This window comes from Punica granatum, chromosome 1, assembly GCF_007655135.1.
Source record: "Punica granatum isolate Tunisia-2019 chromosome 1, ASM765513v2, whole genome shotgun sequence".
NCBI classification, from domain to species: domain Eukaryota; kingdom Viridiplantae; phylum Streptophyta; class Magnoliopsida; order Myrtales; family Lythraceae; genus Punica; species Punica granatum.
In genome coordinates this window covers 6,095,933-6,116,420 of record NC_045127.1, presented here as the reverse complement: position 1 = coordinate 6,116,420, position 20,488 = coordinate 6,095,933, and the positions used below count along the sequence as shown (strand labels likewise).

At 42.1% G+C, this 20,488-nt stretch overlaps 3 protein-coding genes across 6 annotated transcripts; all 3 read left to right on the top strand.

Annotated features, from left to right (window-relative positions):
* The first annotated feature begins 1,311 nt into the window (after positions 1-1,311).
* LOC116192206 (protein PAT1 homolog) lies at positions 1,312-6,883 on the top strand. 2 transcript variants are annotated; one of them, XM_031520680.1, is made up of 5 exons: positions 1,312-1,749; positions 2,247-2,392; positions 3,242-3,298; positions 3,570-3,633; positions 4,249-6,883. In XM_031520680.1, exons 1-5 carry the CDS (start codon positions 1,659-1,661, stop codon positions 6,378-6,380), a joined length of 2,490 nt encoding a protein of 829 aa, XP_031376540.1. In that variant the 5' UTR covers positions 1,312-1,658; the 3' UTR covers positions 6,381-6,883. The 2 variants fall into 2 exon arrangements, with proteins under 2 accessions (XP_031376540.1, XP_031376539.1); XM_031520679.1 differs by having other exon boundaries at positions 1,313-1,749; positions 2,244-2,392.
* Positions 6,884-7,182: 299 nt separating this feature from the next.
* On the top strand, positions 7,183-13,970 carry LOC116192207 (ribosome-binding ATPase YchF). Of its 3 annotated transcripts, none has more exons than XM_031520681.1 (11): positions 7,183-8,084; positions 9,906-10,094; positions 10,260-10,313; positions 10,604-10,714; positions 11,735-11,797; positions 11,912-12,166; positions 12,239-12,385; positions 12,496-12,523; positions 13,014-13,084; positions 13,258-13,317; positions 13,605-13,970. In XM_031520681.1, the coding sequence occupies exons 1-11, from the start codon at positions 7,857-7,859 to the stop codon at positions 13,671-13,673; spliced, it is 1,275 nt and encodes a 424-aa protein (XP_031376541.1). In that variant the 5' UTR covers positions 7,183-7,856; the 3' UTR covers positions 13,674-13,970. The 3 variants fall into 3 exon arrangements, 2 of the variants coding, with proteins under 2 accessions (XP_031376541.1, XP_031376542.1); XM_031520682.1 differs by having other exon boundaries at positions 7,183-9,190; XR_004154025.1 differs by lacking the exon at positions 13,605-13,970 and having other exon boundaries at positions 12,496-12,519.
* Positions 13,971-14,583: 613 nt separating this feature from the next.
* LOC116188673 (serine/arginine-rich splicing factor SR45) lies at positions 14,584-19,421 on the top strand. Its single transcript, XM_031518161.1, has 12 exons — positions 14,584-14,907; positions 15,080-15,145; positions 15,235-15,323; positions 15,808-15,854; positions 15,941-16,021; positions 16,109-16,265; positions 16,354-16,594; positions 16,679-16,744; positions 17,645-17,761; positions 18,530-18,596; positions 18,684-18,721; positions 19,027-19,421. Exons 1-12 carry the CDS (start codon positions 14,723-14,725, stop codon positions 19,088-19,090), a joined length of 1,218 nt encoding a protein of 405 aa, XP_031374021.1. The 5' UTR covers positions 14,584-14,722; the 3' UTR covers positions 19,091-19,421.
* Positions 19,422-20,488: the final 1,067 nt, after the last annotated feature.

Here is a 20,488-nt window from a genome sequence, read left to right as displayed (position 1 = left end):
GATTTCGGTCACCACCGCCCCTAGTGGAGTCGCCGGCACCCTCCCCATCAATTGGAGTTGTTAGCACCCTCTATGGCCTTGAATTCATCCAAACTAACGGAAAAATTAATGCCGTGCTAGAATTGTTATCAAATCGAAAGTTTGTGCATGTTAAGGAAAAAAATTCGTGATAGAATCGTCAAATTATGAAAAGTTTGTACTTTTTTCTATTAATCTAAATTATTATACGGTTGTTTTTTTTCTAGAAATCACTTTCGAAACATTTGATCAAATTATTTTATAGGCAGAATGACTTATTACATATACTTGAGATCCAATTATTATATGCATTAAAAGAAACAGATAAATTTGTAGATATTTAGTCGCGAATTTTCTTGTCAAGACTGCTCGTGACAACCTCTTTGATTATCACAATATAGTGTATTTTGATTCCCCACCTCCTAGGACTCGAGATATTTTATGTGCTGATATAATTGGTGTTGTCACTACTAGACTTATTAGTTGTAACTGAGAGCCTCTCACCACTTGTTATTAATAAATATATTAGACTCTTTTTCTTTTAAAAAAAATGTATAGATATTTGAGTATGCATGCAAATGGTTGCTCATGGAAGAAGTTATGTAGCCCTGCGCTAGATCATGATGCACGGGGAGTACGGACCGTGTAAAGTAGAAATACTCGTATATCAACTTCTCTATATATACTTAAAAAAAAAATTTACCATCATAATAGTACGTGTCATCTGCTTGACTTTCTGTGAATTTGAATTCTATATCATTGTTTTCTTATTGAAGAATGAAAGTTAATATCAACATCAACTATGTTTAGTTAAGGTTATGTGAGATTTCGGTATTTTTTTATGTTCTATCTTTTATGTAAAAGATTGAGATATAAGCCCTCAATAATAATAAATGATTTGCAAACTATTATATCAACTATTGTAATAACCTACCCTGGACCGAGCACTCTTTCATTATTTCGACTGGCTTGCTAATTGCGTTATATTGTCTGCTGGGGTCCCATATTGCCCGACGGTTGCTCTCCTGGGTTAGATGTCTTTCGATTCGGTGATGCCGTAATCTCCATGCATCGACTTGTATTCGTAAATTTTTATCCTTCGGGCTCGTATTTTTTACAGTGAAAATGATCGATTTGTTTTTTTTCTTTTTTTCCCGATAAATAAAATCTCTACCAGCAAATAAATAAATAATATATCCGCAAAAAAAAAGAGGGAAAAAAAAACCAAATTTACGTCATCATCACCGATGGATCAATCATAAAATTTGCTACTTCTATAAAACTGAACTACTTTACAAAATCCACAAAAACCCTCTCTCTATCATTCTCTGTCACCCGCAGCACCGTCCTTTTATCCATCCGTCCATCCATCCATTTCTCTTCCCTTCTCCTCAATCAACTCATCGGCGAATCGCCATCGTATCCCCCTCCGAATTCCGATCGGAGCCCCAACCGAATCCGGCCTGTCGATTGCTCCGCCATTAATTAGCGCCTTCGAGTGAACTGTACAGATCTTGCGCCGGAGTCCTTAGGTATTCCGCCGGTTGGTGCTTCGAGTGCCTTCTCTCATCGATCCTCTCCTCGATTTGCGTTGTTACCGTGGAGCTCCAGCTTGGAGTGGCTTCAGAGTGTAGATAATAATGATGGATGGCTTCGGTGGCGGTGGAAGCGGTAGTGATCACCTCACTCCCAGCGGCCAGGATCACAAGCAATTCGGCGGTGGCTCCGGAGGTTCGTTTCTTTGCGGTCTCGCTGTTCCTTTGAGCTTTTAGGTTTAGTGGCTCGATCTGATTCTCTCACTTTCGTTCTCCGAGGAATGAAATCCCTTTAGATCGGGTTTTGACCTTGTTTTTCGTGTGATTACTTGAATCCGTAGTGTCATGTGCTAGTGGAGCTCAGTGTTTTATTCGGGACTCTGTGGATGAACTATTCAGAGTCTCAGGTGACGAGACAATCCAGTAACATGTTGTCTTCCTCTGGTGGAGGGGATAATGGAACAGTACATGGGATTAGATTCTTCAGTGATAAGGCATCTGTAGTCGTATCTTATGGTCTGTTCATGGTGGAAACTGATGCTTGCAGTTTATTTATATCCACTTTGCTAGAACCGCTTTCGATAAAGTGAGCGGGAGGATTCATGTGCTTGCACATGCTCCCAGATGCACTTGGAATTCAAGGATTTTGAAGTATCTGTGATTTCTATTGACTTGAGATTACGTATGAAGCAGGAGATGCCGTATTTGATGCATCCCAGTATGAATTCTTTGGTAACGATGTCGTTGAAGAAGTTGAGCTGGGGGGACTGGAAGAAGATGAGGATAACATCCTGGCTGCTGGTTTGGATGACGAGGAGTTTTTGCATAACAAAGAAGAGGTTGCTGTCTAGTTCTCTTAATATGTGCTTACCGTTCTATACATGCATATATCGACTAGCCTGATGTGCTTGAAGTTATGTTTGCCAAAATTCACCTTCTGCACTGCATTTGGTTTTGGGATTTAGTTTGCCAAAGGATTAGTTGCAAAATGATCTTTTAGCTAATAAATCCACAAATCGTGCCAATCGATATAGTGGCCTCTTTTTTTGGAAAAGTAATTTGATACTGTGTTGCCGAATTCACGCTTCTTATCCTTTGTCCTTTTAAATAATTGATATTTGAACTTAACCTGAGAATGGAGTGCCTTTTATTTTGCGATTATTATAACAGGGATATAATTCTATCTTATTAGTTCATTATCATGCAATGAGTTTTCTGACTGTCATGGTTTATATGGAGGAGTTTCTCCTGAATTAGTGGGAAAGGAATCCACTGTTTTTCCTAGATGTGATATCTTCAGAAGGAATTCTTTTCAAAATATAATCAAGTTTTAGGTGCCTCTTTTTGAGTTCGTTTTATGGAGGAAGCTTCTAAAACAATGATTTTCAAGCATATATCTGTCCTCTTCTGCGTACTACAATGAAAACAAACATTGCAAAGGATTCAATTGAATTGTTTTGGTCATAGCTCTTATATGTCCCTCGTCATCACCAGGGCATTAAATGGGTGGCTGGCTTCTTGTTTTCTGAGGGGAAGTAAAAGTCGAGCAGGCTTTGATGTCCTAATATTTTTGCATCTTGATTTTTGTCGCCATGTTTGCTATGTCATAGTGCGATAATTATGTGCTACAATTTAATTGTAGGTTTTAATCTTTGACAAGTGACAATGACGTGGCTTGTTTATTTCAGGGCGAGGTTTTGAGGTCCCTTTCTGACATTGATGACCTTGCTAGTACATTTTCAAAGGTTAGATGCTTTGCCACCTTTTGCTTCCTATGTAGTAGATGAGGCGCAATATAGGCATTCTATGTAAGACATTAAGATCCAACATTATGGTTGCTATACAAGGATAAATAAGATGAGCATTGAAATCATCAAACATGGTGCTGCTTGATTTTTCTAAGTTTCAATTTGTTATATTTTATTTGATGTTCAGAAATTAGGCCCTTTTAAGATTAGCTAGCATATACATTCTTATTTTTCTGGATATGAACCAAAATCCTGTATGTTGCTTCAGTTGAACAAGGTGGTGAGTGGGCCAAGAGGTGCAGGGATTATTGGTGACAGGGGATCCAGGGAAAGTAAGTGAGTCTTACTATTTGATGTACGAGATTTGGTCTAATGATCATTATTCCTTCTTTTGCTAGTTTGTTTTATATTATTCTTTTACAGCTATATCTCTCTCTTTTGTTTTTGGCTATCCAAAGAACAATTTGTTGTTGACCATTTAAGACATGGAGTAGTATGAGAGGGCATGTTGACCAATTATAAATGAATTGATGAGATGTGGAGAGAGCATGCTTCTATAACATGTGCACTGAGATCACCAGAAGCTATCATGGTTTGGGTTTTATAGCTTGGTTTTGCTGGAATTCTTAGTTCTTACAGCAATGAATGATGACAGAAGCTTAAAATTATTGTGCAGTCCATTTTTTCTTATTTTATTACATTTATATCTGATATCCAACTAAGGCTGAATGTATGCCTTTAGACTAGTGAACTACTCTTATAAGCTTGGAAAATACTCTTCAATTCTCTGCTAAAAGAGGGGAGTTATTTCTTTTTTCATAGTGTATCTATTCCGACTTAAATTTCCTTTCAGGTATGCCTTTAGACTAAAACTAAGGTTGAATGCATGCCTTTAGACTAGTGAACTACTCTTTCAAGCTTGGAAAATAACTTAAATTTTTTTTCAGGTTCTTCTGCTGCTGATTGGGCTCAAGGAGATGATGCCTATAATTGGTACGATCCCAATGCATTGGACTCTGACGGTACTCTTGAAGGGAAACGGTGGTCATCGCAGCCATATTCTTCTGCCCAAATTGCAGAGGCAAAACATCTTCACAGAACGTCATCTTATCCCGAGAAGCAGCAGCAGCAGCAACCGCTTTCACATTATTCAAGTGAGCCAATCTTAGTGCCAAAATCATCGCTTACTTCATATCCTTTCCCTGGAGGCACATCTCCACAGGCTTCTCCGAATCACCATTCAGGCCATTCAAATAATCCTTACCTTGCTGGTGGGCCCCAAATGGGATTATCTGCATTGAACCTGCCTCCCTTCTCAAATTCTCAGCTCCAGTTAACCACCTTACATCATGGACCACATTTTGTGGGTAGCATGCCACCTGGTCTTTCTGTAAATAGTCGTCCCCCAAACCAACGAGCCAACCAAATGAGCTTGTACCCGGGGGAGCTTCCGGGTCGTTTCAATAGTATGCTACAGCAGCAACATCTGCCCCATCAAAATGGACTAATGCCTCCCCAGATGATGGTGCAGCCTCAACAGCCACCACAACATCGTCTGCAGCATCCAATGCAGCCCCCCTTCGGTCATTTACCGGGGCTCCAGTCCCAATTATTTAATCAGCATCATCTTGCTTCATCCCCACCATTATTGAACAAGTTTGACGCTATGCTGGGGTTCCCGGACTTAGCTGACCAAAGGCTGAAATCGGCTCAAAGAAGTAGTAGACAGAACCCGCGGTTTCCCCACCAGTTCTCTGACTTCAATGGCCAGAAGAATGATAGTGGTTGGCCTCGCTTCAGATCCAAGTACATGACAGCTGATGAAATAGAGGGCATCCAAAGGATGCAACTTGCAGCAACACACAGCAATGATCCATACGTAGATGATTATTACCATCAAGCTTGTCTTTCCAAGAAGTCTTCCGGGGCAAAGCTGAGACACCATTTCTGCCCTACCCATCTTAGGGATCTCCCTCCCCGGGCCCGTGCCAATAATGAGCCACATGCTTTCCTCCAGGTTGATGCCCTTGGGAGGATCTCCTTCTCTTCGATTCGGAGGCCCAGGCCTCTTCTTGAAGTCGACAACTCTAATTCATCGGGCAGTTCAGGCAACAGTGAACCCAAAGTTTCTGAGAAGCCCCTTGAGCAAGAGCCAATGCTTGCAGCTAGAGTAGCAATTGAAGATGGCCTGTGTCTCCTCCTAGATGTGGATGACATCGACCGGTTTCTTCAATTTAATCAGGTCCAAGATGGTGGGGTCCAGTTGAGGAGGAGGAGGCAGGTCCTTCTCGAAGGGCTTGCGGCATCCCTTCAGCTGGTGGACCCCCTAGGCAAAGATGGCCACTCGGTTGGCCTGGCCTCAAAGGATGACCTTGTGTTTCTAAGGATAGTGTCCTTGCCGAAGGGCAGGAAGCTCCTCGCAAAGTACCTTCAACTTCTCTTTCCTGGGGATGAACTCATGAGAGTAGTTTGTATGGCCATTTTCCGCCACTTGAGGTTCCTGTTTGGAGGCCTTCCTTCTGACCCAGGAGCAGCAGAGACAACAAACAATCTCTCTAGGGTTGTCTCTCTTTGTGTCCGAGGAATGGACATCGGAGCGCTCAGCGCATGTCTTGCAGCAGTTGTCTGTTCCAATGAGCAGCCTCCTCTCCGCCCCCTGGGAAGCTCTGCTGGCGATGGAGCGTCCCTTGTGCTAAAGTCAGTCCTCGAGAAGGCGACTGAGCTTTTGACCGATCCTCATGTTGCTAGCAACTATACTGCTCCTAATCGACAACTGTGGCAGGCTTCTTTTAACGAGTTCTTTGGTCTTCTTACCAAGTACTGCGTTAACAAATATGACAGCATAATGCAGTCATTGCTTATTCAGTCGCCTTCTGGTGTGCCTGTTATCGGGGCTGATGCTGCCAGAGCAATTAACCGGGAAATGCCCGTTGAGCTTTTAAGGGCGAGTCTTCCTCACACAGACGAGCGCCAGAAGAAACTCTTGATGGATTTTGCACAGAGGTCGATGCCCGTAGTCGGGTCAAGTGGCCATGAAGGGAATGGGGGCCACATTAGCTCCGAGTCAGTGTTAAGTTGATCGTTGGGAGGTTTAGAAGACTGTTGGGGGTCTCGGAATTACTACAAGACGTGTTCTGGCATATAAAGTAACTGTTCGATGAGCTACCACTTTTTTGTGGTTCGCAATAGAACAAAGCCGGGAGAGAGAACGTATTGGAGGCAATGCGAGGAATTGTAAGGTTTGGAGTTGGTTTTTTAGTTTTTTAATTAGGATTTCTACATTACGTGAATCATGAAATGCTTTAGCTGTGTAGCACGGCTTGTATGCAAGTCTCGTATGTGTATCTGGCCACATTGCTGCAGTTACCTTCTTGTTCTCCTGTTTCGGGTTAAGTCGCGTTTAGACATGGGAGCGTGTTTTGTTGCTCTGGTTCGGAACTTCACTTGATGCGGCCCCCCCTGCAGTGCCCTTTAGGTTAGGGTTAGAATGTAACACAGGGTCTGGTCGGGTCAGAAGAGCTCTTCCCATTCCTGTACTATTATAATCCGAGGAATTGGTGGGGTTTGGTTTTATGGTTAGTATGTTTTACTCTTTTCTTAATCCTGTAGTGAGACAGCTGTACAACTGGTCTCTGGTGAGTGGGGAAATACAGGTCCTGGTGCTCTTGGAGTTCTTCGAACAATCTTGAATCAGATTTCAGTTTTGTAGTTTGGTACATTGTCAAGTTCTTGTACTTTCTCCGTCGGCCTGGTATGAACCTTATGCCATCGGTGCTTTTTTCACGGTGAACAGCTGCACCTTCCTTAGAATATTCCTTCTTGGTTGTAGGATTCCTTAAAATGTTCCTTCTCAGTTGCAGAGGTTCTCGTTTTAGATGGTTGGTGTATTCTCTGTAAATAGAGCAATGTGACTAGTCCTGTCGTTGGCGTGATTTGCCGAGGTTGAGTGGAACTTAAGCTTTTACGTGATCTTATATTTCAATAAATCAAAAAATCCGACCTCTCCCTCCCCCTCTCTATCAAAGTATCTCGAGGAAAATCCAGCCAGCCTTGCCTCCGACTGCCATTCTCCAACCCAACCCCCCCTCCGCCCTGCGGGGCTCTTCCCTTTACCTTTCTCGTCTCTTGGATCGGTGGAGATCCGGTGTCACCACCGTCCCCGCCTAAATCATTGATGGTCCACAGTTGGTGTAGTCAAAATCATTGCCTCTGCCACCATCGATCTTGTCCTCCCGCAGCTAGCGTGAGTTGCATCCTCCCTTCCGATGGTCTATCGAGCCACCGCCCTCTCCTCCCTTTCCACACCGACCCGCAAGGCGCTCACACCGCCCCTTTCCAACCAAATCAAGCACAGATCGGGGCTCCTACCCCCAACACGGTGCTCAGAGAACTCAGATTCGGGGTGCATGATTCCAATCTACCTGGATCTGAGCAAATCCTGATGACTTATGATGGGTCATGGGTGCAGGTCGGAAAATTTTGGGTAAGGGTTCGGATTGGGCCATCTCCTATTTAGGTCGGGTTGGGTCGGGTCATTTCCGCGAGTGAGCAGAGGATGTGTGGCCTGTTTGCAACGAAGATGGTGATAACGACCCCGTCGGTTGGCGCCCGATCTCTCTCAGGCAATGCAGACCCGAATGAAAGATGGTGTGGTGGCTTCCCAGCATCCTGCAGTGCCTGTGAGGCATTGCAGCACACCCACACGACCATAAATGATGCGGCATGGCAAAGACAACCCCCTCCATCTACTCTCTATCCGATTGGCTCCTCCTCTCCAATGGCGGTTCTTATCTGCTCCTTCTCGCCATTCCTGCTATAGCATCCACAAATTTCACATTCAAAGGATTAAACACTATTCTAATTAATATTACTATCTGCTTGGAAAAATCGACCATTCGTGGTTTTGCCCTTTTCTGCTGATTTGTGACAAGTCTTAGCTCCCTGAAGATAGTTGCTCGTTTGAACCGATCAAAATAGCTTAACTTGATTTGATTGTCTAGATAGATTATCGCTGGTTTGAAACGATCAAATAGTTAGATTGTTTTGATTTTGACTATTTAGAGATTGGGCTGCTCAGGAATGGTTGATTGATTAGATTTAGATGTTTGATCTATGAAGGGTTCCTACGCCAAGTACCGGTTCAAGTATCCTATTGGCTTTGCAGAATCCTATTGGCTTTGCTCGTTTGTTTTCACACAGTAGCAGACATGAATGGAATCGAGCAGAATAATGAGCATGAAAAAATATAATTCTTTCTAAAGATCCTACTATGAATGATTTTAAAGTGCCACTTCCCTTAGCTCACCGCCGGCCGGTCATCCACTCCCTCCATCTTCATCATCTTCTGTTCTGTTTACGAGGTATAGGAATTGCAACAACATAACATATGTTTTCTCTTTGTCGTCAAATTCCAAACAAACGTGGATATAGATCGGGTCATGATTTGGACCATGTTCGGGCCAACCCGAAAACTAGTTTTGAACGCTTGAAAACCCGAGACCGTGACCCGAGACCACCGCTACCACCACCATCGAGCCCCACCCAGGGGCCTCCCCTCCCTCTATTTTCAGTTCACAGATAAATCCTCTCTCTCTCTCTCTCTCTCCCTCTGCCTCTCCCCCCCTCCGTCCCTCCTCCCCCCCCACCCAGCCGCGGGTCGAAGCTGTAGAAATGGCGAGGGCCGCGTACAACCACCTCGTCCCCGCTCTGGCAGCATTCCCGGTGAAGCCATGCCTCTTCAGCACTCCCTCGTCCACTAGCAGCCTCCGCTTGCTGCCCATGTTCAGACTCAACCGGAGATTCTCCGCTTCCTCCAAAATCAGCATGAGCTTGAAAGCCGGCATCGTTGGCCTCCCGAACGTCGGAAAGTCCACCCTCTTCAATGCCGTCGTAAGTCGTCGTGGCAACATACCTTCCCGATTTCTGACTCATAGTGTCTTGGTCTTATCCAGTTCGTTTCACAGCTTGATTTTCACCGCTGCTGTTATGTCAGTCCAGCTCTGGTCAATGTTGGTTCTTACAGGTTATTGACTGACTATACTTGCAAGCAACCATTGGTTTGGAAAGATTTAGATTGACTTAGGCTTCTTCGGAGTTAATGCTTGCACGGTTTTGATTGGGAATCTTTATGCTTCACCAGTGTCGCGGTATAACACCAATCGGGAAGCTGAAATCTCCATTATAGAATCAATACCATATTTCATAAAGACTCTAATGAACTGCATAATAAGTTGATGATGGAGAATCACGGGGAATGAGAGGCACTTGTCAATCACGAGTCGATGGTAATACAACGGAATAATATTTGCTTCAGCAACTGGCTGGCCGTGAATTATTCATATTTAGGTGTATGCTGCTTTTGTTGCTTTTCGCCTCATCAGTGATCTTCGGTACTCTGTTATTAAGTTACAACATGTCATGAAGTTCTTGCGTTTAACTGGCACATCGGAACTTCAGTATTGCTGCTTTCCCTTCTCGTCCCTGTTGAGCCAAATGCTTCTGCCAGTAGACAAGTATCCCCTTACTCTGGTTCCACGTCAGAGTCTCTGCACGTCATAGCTGCATATTAATAGTGATGTTGTTGATATGTGGTTTTGTCCCTCAGGTTGAGAATGGAAAGGCTCAAGCTGCCAATTTTCCCTTCTGCACAATAGAGCCGAATGTAGGAATTGTTGCAGTACCCGATCAGCGTCTCCATGTCCTCTCTGAACTCAGTAAGTCTCAGCGAGCTGTTCCTGCCAACATAGAATTTGTGGACATTGCCGGCCTTGTCAAAGGTGCCAGTCACGGGGAAGTAAGATTTCTTAAATTGTGCCTTTAAATAAATTTCTAGTATGTTCTTGGTGTGAGGCTTCGTTAATTATAATTGACGACTAGGGTTTTTCATTCCCCCCTTTTATCATAGTTTCTTATTCCAAGTGCTGTAATATACATTTTTCTCTGCATTTCACTTTTGCAGGGGTTGGGTAATAAGTTTTTGTCACATATCAGGGAGGTGGACTCCATACTTCAGGTCTGTTTCTTCCTGCACACTTTCTTTTATAGTTAAAATATTTATCCCTATAAATACTGCAACAGCTCCTTTAGGAGTATTTGTAGTAAGCACTCCACTTCTTCTCGTATGCAATTTTAACATTCATCCTTGTAAATTTTGGATCTGTATCGGGACAATATAGTGTATATGTGATTTTAGGTGAAATTTTCACTCGACTGGCTTTTGGATTTGGAAATCAATGTGAGTCCTATAAATTATTTTTCCATTTTCCAGTGTTATAATATAAAAAAATTCTCATGCTATTTCAGGTAGTACGGTGTTTTGAAGATAATGACATTGTTCACGTGAACGGGAAAGTTGATCCAAAATCCGACATTGATGTGATAAACTTGGAGCTTATTTTCTCAGATCTGGACCAGGTATGCCCAATTTTTTGAAGTGGTTTTTCCGTCTTCAATTTTTATTCGACTTTTAGTCTTAAAGTTTGATATTGTAGTTCTCTTACTGGGTTTTCACTCTTCTAGTTGTTTTTTAAAAAAAAAAAATGAAAATCGAGAGTGTACTTGAAATGTTGTGGGCATGATTTTGTCTTCATTTATGCTCAAACATTACACGGTATTGGTCAGCACTTTGCATGTGCATAAGTGGACCATCCAACTATGTCCTTCAAGTACCAAGACCTGTCATGTGCATGCTGATTGAATGCTTAATTGCCTTGAAAGTTTCTCATTCTTTCAACTTTAGCAAGATGTCACTGTAGAAGGATAAAGTACTGAATTCTTGAGGATTGGGAGAGGACAGTGTTGCAAACCAATAATGCCAAGAATACCAATAACGCCAAGAATAAGGATGAAATAGAGAGCACTTAGAGAGGAAGAATGGGCAATCTTAGTGGCTCAAAGTACTGAATCAGAAAAATGTTTTGAGCTCTCTCCTCCAAGACTTCTAGTCCTTTTTAGACGACAAATTTATGACATTAATGTGCTCATATAAAGGTAATTGGGTTTGTACTTCGAGCCCCCTAAGAAAGTCAAGCAGGCCCTGATGAGCCCCATTTTGAGCCCACTAAGTCAGTAGTCTCTATTACATCCCATAAATGGGCTTAAACTCGTCACCAATCCAGTAATTAGCCCACATGCCGTATTTGCTTTCATGATCTTTGAGCCATGGGATGATTACTTATATATGTTAGCCTCAATAGTCTTTGAGTTATGGGCATGATTATTTTAACATATTGAGCTTCCGTGATCTTTGAGTCATGACTTCAACATACCAATCTCTACGGTCTTTGAGTCGCAAGTAGTTAATTAATTATTATGATGTGAGGGATTTCTAGTAGTATTTACATGCATCTATAGTTACTTGTTGATACTTACACACTACTTAACTAAATAAGTTGCACTGATAAAACTAAATGACCTTCTCTACAAGAAATGCAGATTCAGAAGAGAATGGAGAAGCTAAAAAAGAGCAAGGGTAAGGATTCGCAGTCAAAACTCAAGGTAAATCAATAATATCAAGCTACCTTAGCCATTCATCTGCTTTTCTAAATCATTTTGTAATCACAATTCACCTACTTACAGGCCTTTTGTTTACATAAATTTTTTGTCTATTAGGAGGATGCAGAAAAATCTGCTTTAGAAAGAATTGAGCAGGCACTCATGGATGGGAAACCTGCAAGATCAGTAACATTGACAGATTTTGAGAAGGATGTCATAAAGCATCTGTGCTTGCTTACGATGAAACCGGTTATATATGTGGCAAATGTTGCAGAGTCTGATCTGGCTGAACCTGAGAATAATCGTCATGTGAAAGAGGTCAAGAATCTTGCCTCAGAGTTGAAGTCGGGACTAGTAACAATCTCGGCGCAGGTATGTCAACTCTTGTGCTGTTTAATACTGTCAGTTCGTTGAGATTACATCCGAAGAAGAAAATGATTACAGGTTGAAGCGGAACTTACTGAACTTCCATCTGAAGAAAGAGAAGAGTATCTAAAATCTCTAGGTGTAAATGATGGTGGCCTTGAAAATCTGATAAGAGCAACATACGGCCTTTTAGGGCTGCGCACTTACTTCACTTCTGGCGAGAAGGTGATTATGATAATGACTCTCGAGAGGTTCCCAATTCCTGGTATACATATATATATATATAATCTTTTACCAATTTTAACATTCTGACAGCTCACCGGTGTAAAATGCAGGAAACAAAAGCATGGACTATATTGGTAGGTCAGTTACCTGTCCCTGCCACTGTGCTATGTAGAGAAAAATTGATGGGTTTATTTGAAAATGGTTTTATGGACAGATTGGTTGATATATTCAGAAAAATCTTTTGAAAACTAATTTAAAAAATATATATATTTCTAATAACTTTTTTTTCAATACAACTTTTGGAAACAATTCTTTTTTAATGTTTCAAAAGACTTGTTAACCACAACTCACCACCTCCTCCATGAATGTTCCTGGAATCTCCAGGCCAATCAGCATCTATTTGTTAAATACTCCAATTGCTAGTTTCTGTCCCTGCTTAGCGGCATTGGTGTCTGAATTAGTACACTACTGGACAAATGGTGTTTCAGAAATCACTGAAAAAGAAAAATCAAACCAATTCCGAAAATTTGTGTAGATTATTCTTCTGAAAACAATTCGCAGCGGCCTCTAACTTCCAGTCAGATTATTCTATGTATTTATTATTTTGCATGTCCTTTGACAATTTTAGGAATGACTGCCCCTCAAGCTGCTGGAGTTATACACTCGGACTTCGAGAAAGGTTTTATTCGGGCTGAGACGGTAAGCAGTGAAATGTTTCTTTCCCCAGCTTTTCTCTTGGTTTCTTTAAGATGTATGATTCTGTGAAGTTGTGGCCACTCCCCATTAACTAGGACTCACCGATCGAATATATGCGCGTGCATTACCTTACCATATATATTGCATGAGTGATAAGTGCATGAATATTCCTATAGGTGGCTTATGATGATTTTGTTGCTGCTGGATCATTTGCTGCTGCAAGGGAGAAAGGACTTGTAAGTTGCTTGCTTAGGCCTTGGACTTTCTTTCAATGCACAGAATTTCCGGGGAGTATATACAAAATTTCTCCTCCAAGTATCCACTATTTTTTGAGTTGGCGACAGCCTGTATGCAATATAGCTTGGTTTTTGCACATACGGAAGTGTGGTTCTAATGGAACTTTATGCAGTCTGGGGAAACAAAAAAAGATTCCTCTTAAATGTTACCTAAAATCTTCAATTTGCTAATTGGATTTCCTCGAGGCAAAGATGAACTGATCTGAGGTTGATAAAAAATTTCACAGCTTCGATCTGAGGGTAAAGATTACATCGTTCAAGAGGGAGATGTAATGCTGTTCCGGTTCAATGTATGAAGCTGTAAACTCCAGAGGGCTGGAACCCAAGAAAAGATTTTCGACTATACAAGGGATACGGTCGCAACAATGATACTGGAGATTTTTGCAAGCCCAAAAGAAAGATATAGGAGTGGATCTTTTGCTCAATTTTGATCAAGCATTCTTTTACATAGAATCTTGTTTTCTGAGGCAAATATATATATTTGCTTTTCTTTAATTATTTATGGAATTATTAACAGGATAATTTGTTGAGACATTTGAGAAACTGTGCCTTATTGTATGAGTAAATGAGCATCAAATTTCTTCTTTACCTTACATGCCTTGAAGACAAATGATCTTTTTCCTTAGTTTTCAAACATGATATATATCTACAGAAAATAAAAATAAAAAAGACCAGATCAAAGTTGGCTTAGGTAATTCGTTGCGGGCCATCTTGAGCTCGGTCCTAGGTTTTCACCTATTTCGGTTTACCGCTGTACCAAACTCCGATGGTCATCGGTAAATGCAATAGTTTCGGTGAGGAGCCATTGGCAATGACATTCTCCCTCTGTTTTTTATCCACCTCCCTTGACCATCGATTAACAAAGAGGACCATTCATGAGTCACACTAGAATGTGTTTCGAACTCGGTATTGCGCATTACAGGGAGTGATTTATTTCAATAGTTCAATGCACGTCATCGTGCTTATTGCGGTCATTTCTGCAAAATTATTAAAAAAGAAAAACTTATTCTTGTCAAGCGAAATGAATAAACGTAATTTCTCCATTGACACAAGTGCCATGAGGGCGTCGATCAAAAAGACCAATTTTATTGCACAGAGCATGTAATAATCTCTCCATGGGCCGACAAATAAATAAGGGTCAATAAGCCCATTTGGTCTCGGCCCTCGTTTTTTAAAATATATTTTTCTTTATTCTTTATTTTGGCGGTGAGTGAGAAAATTCTACTCCCCGCACAGTGTCGGCTGTTTCCCTCTCTACGCCTTTCGACACTGATTCCGTTCGGCCGGGAGAGGTTTATCTAGGGTTTCGGTTGCGCGCCATTTGCTGCTGCCTCCTCCACTACCCATGGCGAAACCCAGCCGCGGCCGCCGTTCTCCGCCGTCCGGCTCCTCCTCTCGCTCCCGCTCCTACTCCGGCTCCTCCTCCCGCTCCAGCTCCCGTTCCCGCTCGAGATCTTTCTCTTCCTCCTCCTCCTCCCCTTCGCGCAGCGTCAGCTCCCGGAGCCCTAGCCCCCCTCGCCGGCGCAAGAGGTACGTTGCTCCTGACTTCCACTGGAAGGCAATTGAACTCGATTTCTTCCTCGTTCTCCGCATTCGATTAGGTTTTAAGCTTTGATTTGAGAAAATTTCAAGAAATGGAAGCGTACTGAACTATCGGAAGCATTTCCTTGTGTTATGCACAACTCCATGTCTTCTCAAGCAGTTCCCCGGAAGCTGTTAAACGAGGTCGCTCTCCACCGCCCCCTAAAAGGACTTCTCCACCCCCGAGGTAATGGTCGCCGCTGATCAATTTCTATTATTCAGATTTACCTATTTCATTCTCTCCACGATACGAGTATGAGAATCTTGCCATTCCAGGAAAGCTTCTCCATCTCGTGAATCCCTTGTCCTGCACATCGACTCGCTCAGCCGCAATGTCAACGAAGGCCACCTCAAAGAGATATTTGGTATGTCGAATTCTGTGTATTATCTGGAATTTGATGTTTCTGTTTACCTATTTGCCAGGCATTTTTTTGTTCTTTTCAACTGTAAATTATTAATTCTAGTGTTTAAGCTGGTTATTTGCCTACGAGATATTGCTATATCATCAGCAGAATATGGAATAATTATCTTCCGAAACCAACAATTCTTTGCACCGTATATGTGTATGTGATTGGAGGTAGCAATGCTTTGCTGGAATGGCACTGGTTACCCATTGTTTAATAGCAAAAAAAAAAAATGAAAGTAATTTTGAATTAGGGGGGATAAGGTAAGGATTGGGTTTTGAAACCTTTCAATCTATAGGCTGCATATTATTTATGTCAAGTACTTCCTATTGCGGTTGCCGCGTTTCTTTTAACTGCAAAGAACATAAAATCTCTCTTAATATTGTTGGTCTCATGTTATTATTCCCATTATGACTTTATTGCAAAACTTTTCCTTCTTTTTCAGGCAACTTTGGTGAAGTTGTGCATGTGGAGCTTGCAATGGACCGGAGTGTTAGTTGATGCTTTTTGGTTACATAAATTATGGATTTTACCTGCTCTCTCTTAGTGATAACGCGGGACTTGTTTGCTATATCCAGGTGAACCTTCCGAAGGGTTATGGTTATGTTGAATTCAAGACACGAGCTGATGCTGAGAAGGCCCAGTTGTACATGGATGGTGTAAGTTTTACTTGTTCTGGGAGTCTAAACATCTGCCTTTTGAAGATAAGTTTCCTGCAAGTGATGCTGATTTTTGCCTTGACGCAGGCCCAGATTGATGGAAATGTTGTTCGAGCAAACTTCACATTACCTCCAAGACAGAAGGTTTCACCGCCACCAAAACCTATTGCAGCACCACCCAAGAGAGATGCACATAAGGCTGATGGCAGTGCTGAGAAAGATGGAGCTAAACAGCAGAGAGAAGGTTAGTGGGGTGCAACTAGATTTCTCTTTAGAACATTGAGTAAATTTTTTTACTAGTTGCTGATGTTTCATGTAATTTTGGTATGTAGCTTCACCCCGTCGGAAACCTCTTTCCCCACCACCGAGAAGAAGATCACCTGTACCTCGGCGAGGTGGATCACCTAGAAGACCGCTGGATTCTTCCCCACGGCGAAGGGCTGATTCTCCAATTCGCAGACGCGTAGAATCTCCTTATCGTAGAGGTGATACTCCTCCAAGGAGGCGGGCTGCATCTCCTGGCAGAGGTCGTTCTCCTTCACCTCCTCCAAGGCGGCTAAGATCCCCTATAAGGTTGGTTTCTCATTGTTCTCTGGTCTTTTAGGTCTTCTATTAAGTCCTAATTTTTAAGATTTTATAATAATCCTATTGTTTTAGGGCCTCTCCTCGAAGAATCCGTGGAAGTCCTGTGCGTAGGCGCTCTCCCCTTCCTCCAAGACGCCGGTGAGTAAATTTTTCCTTCAAATTTGCATGTTCTCAGATTAGATGGATGTTTAAGATGGTGCATGTGTACAAACTTTCTAATATATGTTACAATTCATGGAAGCTGTTCTTGCGATTGCTGAATTAGGTCGAGTTAGGTGTAAGAGTTACTTCTTATATTCTGCTGCCGGAACTGATCCATTTTGATAGCTCCTATAATATGAGCCAAGCTTAGCTTATTTATCATAAATAGATGCTCTGTCATTGCCGCAAGAGGATTTTTAAGTCTCGTGGTGTATTGATATCGGAGGGAGAATTGAGGAAGAGGAGAGAATTAGCTAGAAGAGGGCAGAGAAGAAGAGAATCGGTTAGAAGAAGAGATAGATGTTGGATAAAGGGACAACGTACTTTTATTGCTTTTGACATTTTTTCTTAATGTTAGAAAAAACTCCCCTGACTAGTCCGACACAATCCCATGGTTCTCTGCAATTACTACCCAACCCCTATACTATTTCTTCGGTCATACATGACTTCTTCCAAGGTTCATGGGCAGAAATCAACAGTCAACTAATTTGCTTTCTTCTATATCTAGGAAAAGGTTTTAAGGGCACATCTCATGGATTCTTAATTTAACTGCATATATCTTTACCTTTTTGTGTTCTTTAAGATTCCGAAAAAACTTGCAAAGGCACTCCTCATTCATTTCTAAAATCTTAATCTTACATGTGCAGCTTTTCACACTTCTTAGCTTATGGAGCTTGATAATGTTATGCCTTATAAAATCTGTAGTTGCACGTGTGCCTTTAAAAAAAAAAAAAGGATCTTATATGTTCTTGATAATTCCTTCATGCAGCATAAACCTGTACTGTTTATGCACGAGTACTTACCAAAAGAAAATGATCTTATAATTACTTTATGCAGTACGCCACCTAGACGTATTCGCAGTCCACCTAGGAGGTCTCCAATTAGCCGTAGACGTAGCCGATCTCCTGTTCGAAGACCTGTTCGATCACGTTCAAGGTCAACTTCTCCACGGAGGTAATATTTTTTCATTAAGAAACATCGAGGATGTAATATTCATTTGGTCATAGTTCTGTTTCTTCAAAGTTGATTTTCTTTTAGATGGATTTGTAGTATACAACGGGGTACCTAATGAAGTGTGAACAATTTCTGCTTGAATTTCCTGGACAATCATCTTTTCGAACAGGAAATTCTTGCACAGTAAAAATTGAAATAAACAAGCTATCGTGAGTTGATGCATATTACGTCTAGATCATATAATGCTATGTCTTCGACGAGTCTCTCTGACTTCTGTTTACCTCCAGAGTGATCTTTGAGGCAATTTTGGCCCTTCTTATGTGGTTTATTAGTATTATAGGCTGGTAAATGGCTTGGAAATCTTATATTGATGAGAATTGTCTTCGTTCCTCGTAAAACGTTTTTGCACCTGCAAATTCTCCTGTGCAGTAACTTCAGATAGCCTCGAAATGCTAGCAAAATTTTGAAAACATGATATAGGTCAGCCAACATGTGGGTGTCTTAACACTATCCAGTTTCTAAACTTACGAGGAAATCATTGACTTTTGAATTCTAAGAGGGTCTTGCAGGTGGTAATCTGTTGGGTGGAAATTATCAGTACTTTTAGATCAGCGGTTCATGACTGATCATATGACATCATAGTGGGTTCACAAATGATCAATTAACATTTTACTATTTCCAGCATGTGCTTTCCATGAGTTTATTGTCACAATACTTTTATATTGGAGTTTGATCAATTGTTGTGATATGATGAATGTTATGAAGCAGTGGTAGGGCACTGCCTGCAAGGCGTGGGAGGTCTTCATCATTCTCCGATTCACCAAGTCCACGCAAGGTCTGTGTCTGCAATTAGTGCATGAAACTTAACTGGAGCCACTTCCTTAGCTATCTGTTTGGCTGATTAAATAGTTTAATCTTGCAGGCACCTCGGAGAATATCAAGGAGTCGTAGCCCAAGAAGGTGACTTGCCCTTAGATTTCTGGTTTGTTTAGTTTTATATTTCATCAACTGTGGGACTGGAACCATTTCATCAGGCTCTCCAGAAAAAATGAGGGCATGAGCAGTTGAACTTGATAGGTCTCTCAGACCTCAGACTGATCTTCTAGTCACTGACCAAACCGCTTCTGCTCCTGAACCCTGTGCTAGCATATTTTGACTTTCTTCTAAGCTGTGTAACGGAAGGAGTCCTCTTTTAAATTTTATTTCGTCTCGAGCCATCCCATTGTTTATCCTAATTATTATGTGCATGTAAACATATTTAATAGGCCATTGAGGGGAAGAAGCTCTAGCAACAGCAGCAGCAGCGGCAGCTCTCCCCCAAGAAGGTGATAGGTAATGTCTCTCTCTCTCTCTCTCTCTCATCTCCTCCCCCCGTTGCTCAGTGCTATCTGTCCCCACCGACCAGAAAGAGCTGTTACTATGACGTCTTAAGCATGTGTAAGCTGTCCCATAATGTCTGAGGGATACATTGTACTGTTTTGTGATTTGACAATCGAAGTGAGACTTTAGGATCTGAATGTGAGATGTTTTCTTCCAGCTTTTTTATTTGGTAGAACTAGAAGGGAAACCGAAATGGTAATGAAGTTGAGCTGACTCTGAGTTCCTTTTATTACCAATAATTTCTAAATTTTACTTCCCTAGATCGATGCTTGTTTGTTCACTCCACTTGTTACATGGAAATGTGATTTGACTTATCAGTTTTTGAGAGTTGCTCATCTGAAATATCGTTTTGAGGACACAAGTGAAACCCCCTCTTAACATTGACCAGAGCTCACCACCTAAGGGTTTTGTGTCGTACTTACTGTGCGATTATTGTACCGGTGACCGACCTGCATCGGCTAAGTTAGAATATATTGGGATACATATTGGGACACGAGGGTGCTCATGTGGGTCGCCATAAGCAGCAGTTGGTTGTAGGTGTGCACCCGTGGATATTTTCTCTGGATCTTTCTAGCGACCAGTGACCGATTTCTCGGATAGGACTACCAGTTGGTAACTGCAGGCTCGGGATCACTTGAAGAAGTTGATCCGCACGGGACATGACCGTGGTAGGGAGTGAATGCAGAGATCACCTATCAGGGAATGGGATATGGAAATGGCGGAAGGGGCAGTGTCCTGTCCTGTGAATGTTGGGTAGTTCGCGGAGTTGAAGAGCAGAAGCACATGGCCATCCCATGCGACAGATACACAGTTGAAGCGAAGAACGAAACGAAAGCCCAGTCCCCCGACACTGACACTGACACACCGACACCAACTGGGGCCCCAAACAAAGAAAAATGGCTGTTGCGTTGGGTCGTCGTCGGAATAATTTCCCAGCCCAGTGCGCCTCCTCCTCGTCATCATCATCATCTGTGCAACGTGCGCCTGACTGATCCCTTTCGCCCCCAAAATCTCCCAACCCCCTAGCCACCAGAAAATCCAACTTGCATGGCCGGTGGAGCTCAGACCTCCGAGCATGAAATTTCTCGATATCGATCTACTGCCGTGCAGCTGTGCAAAACTTGTGGATTCGGTATTTCTTTCCGTCTTTTAAAGATAACGATGGGTGATTGTCTGGCTGGATGACTGAAGGACCAGTGGAGTGAATGAGTGAACAGTGTCTGATCCATGAGGGAATCATGACAATGTCCACTTCCCTCTTGCTCTGGTCTGGTCTGTTTTGGTGTCTGATCCCTTTTTTTTTTTTTAACAGGCGAGGGTCCCACTCACTATCCCACAGTAACCCCC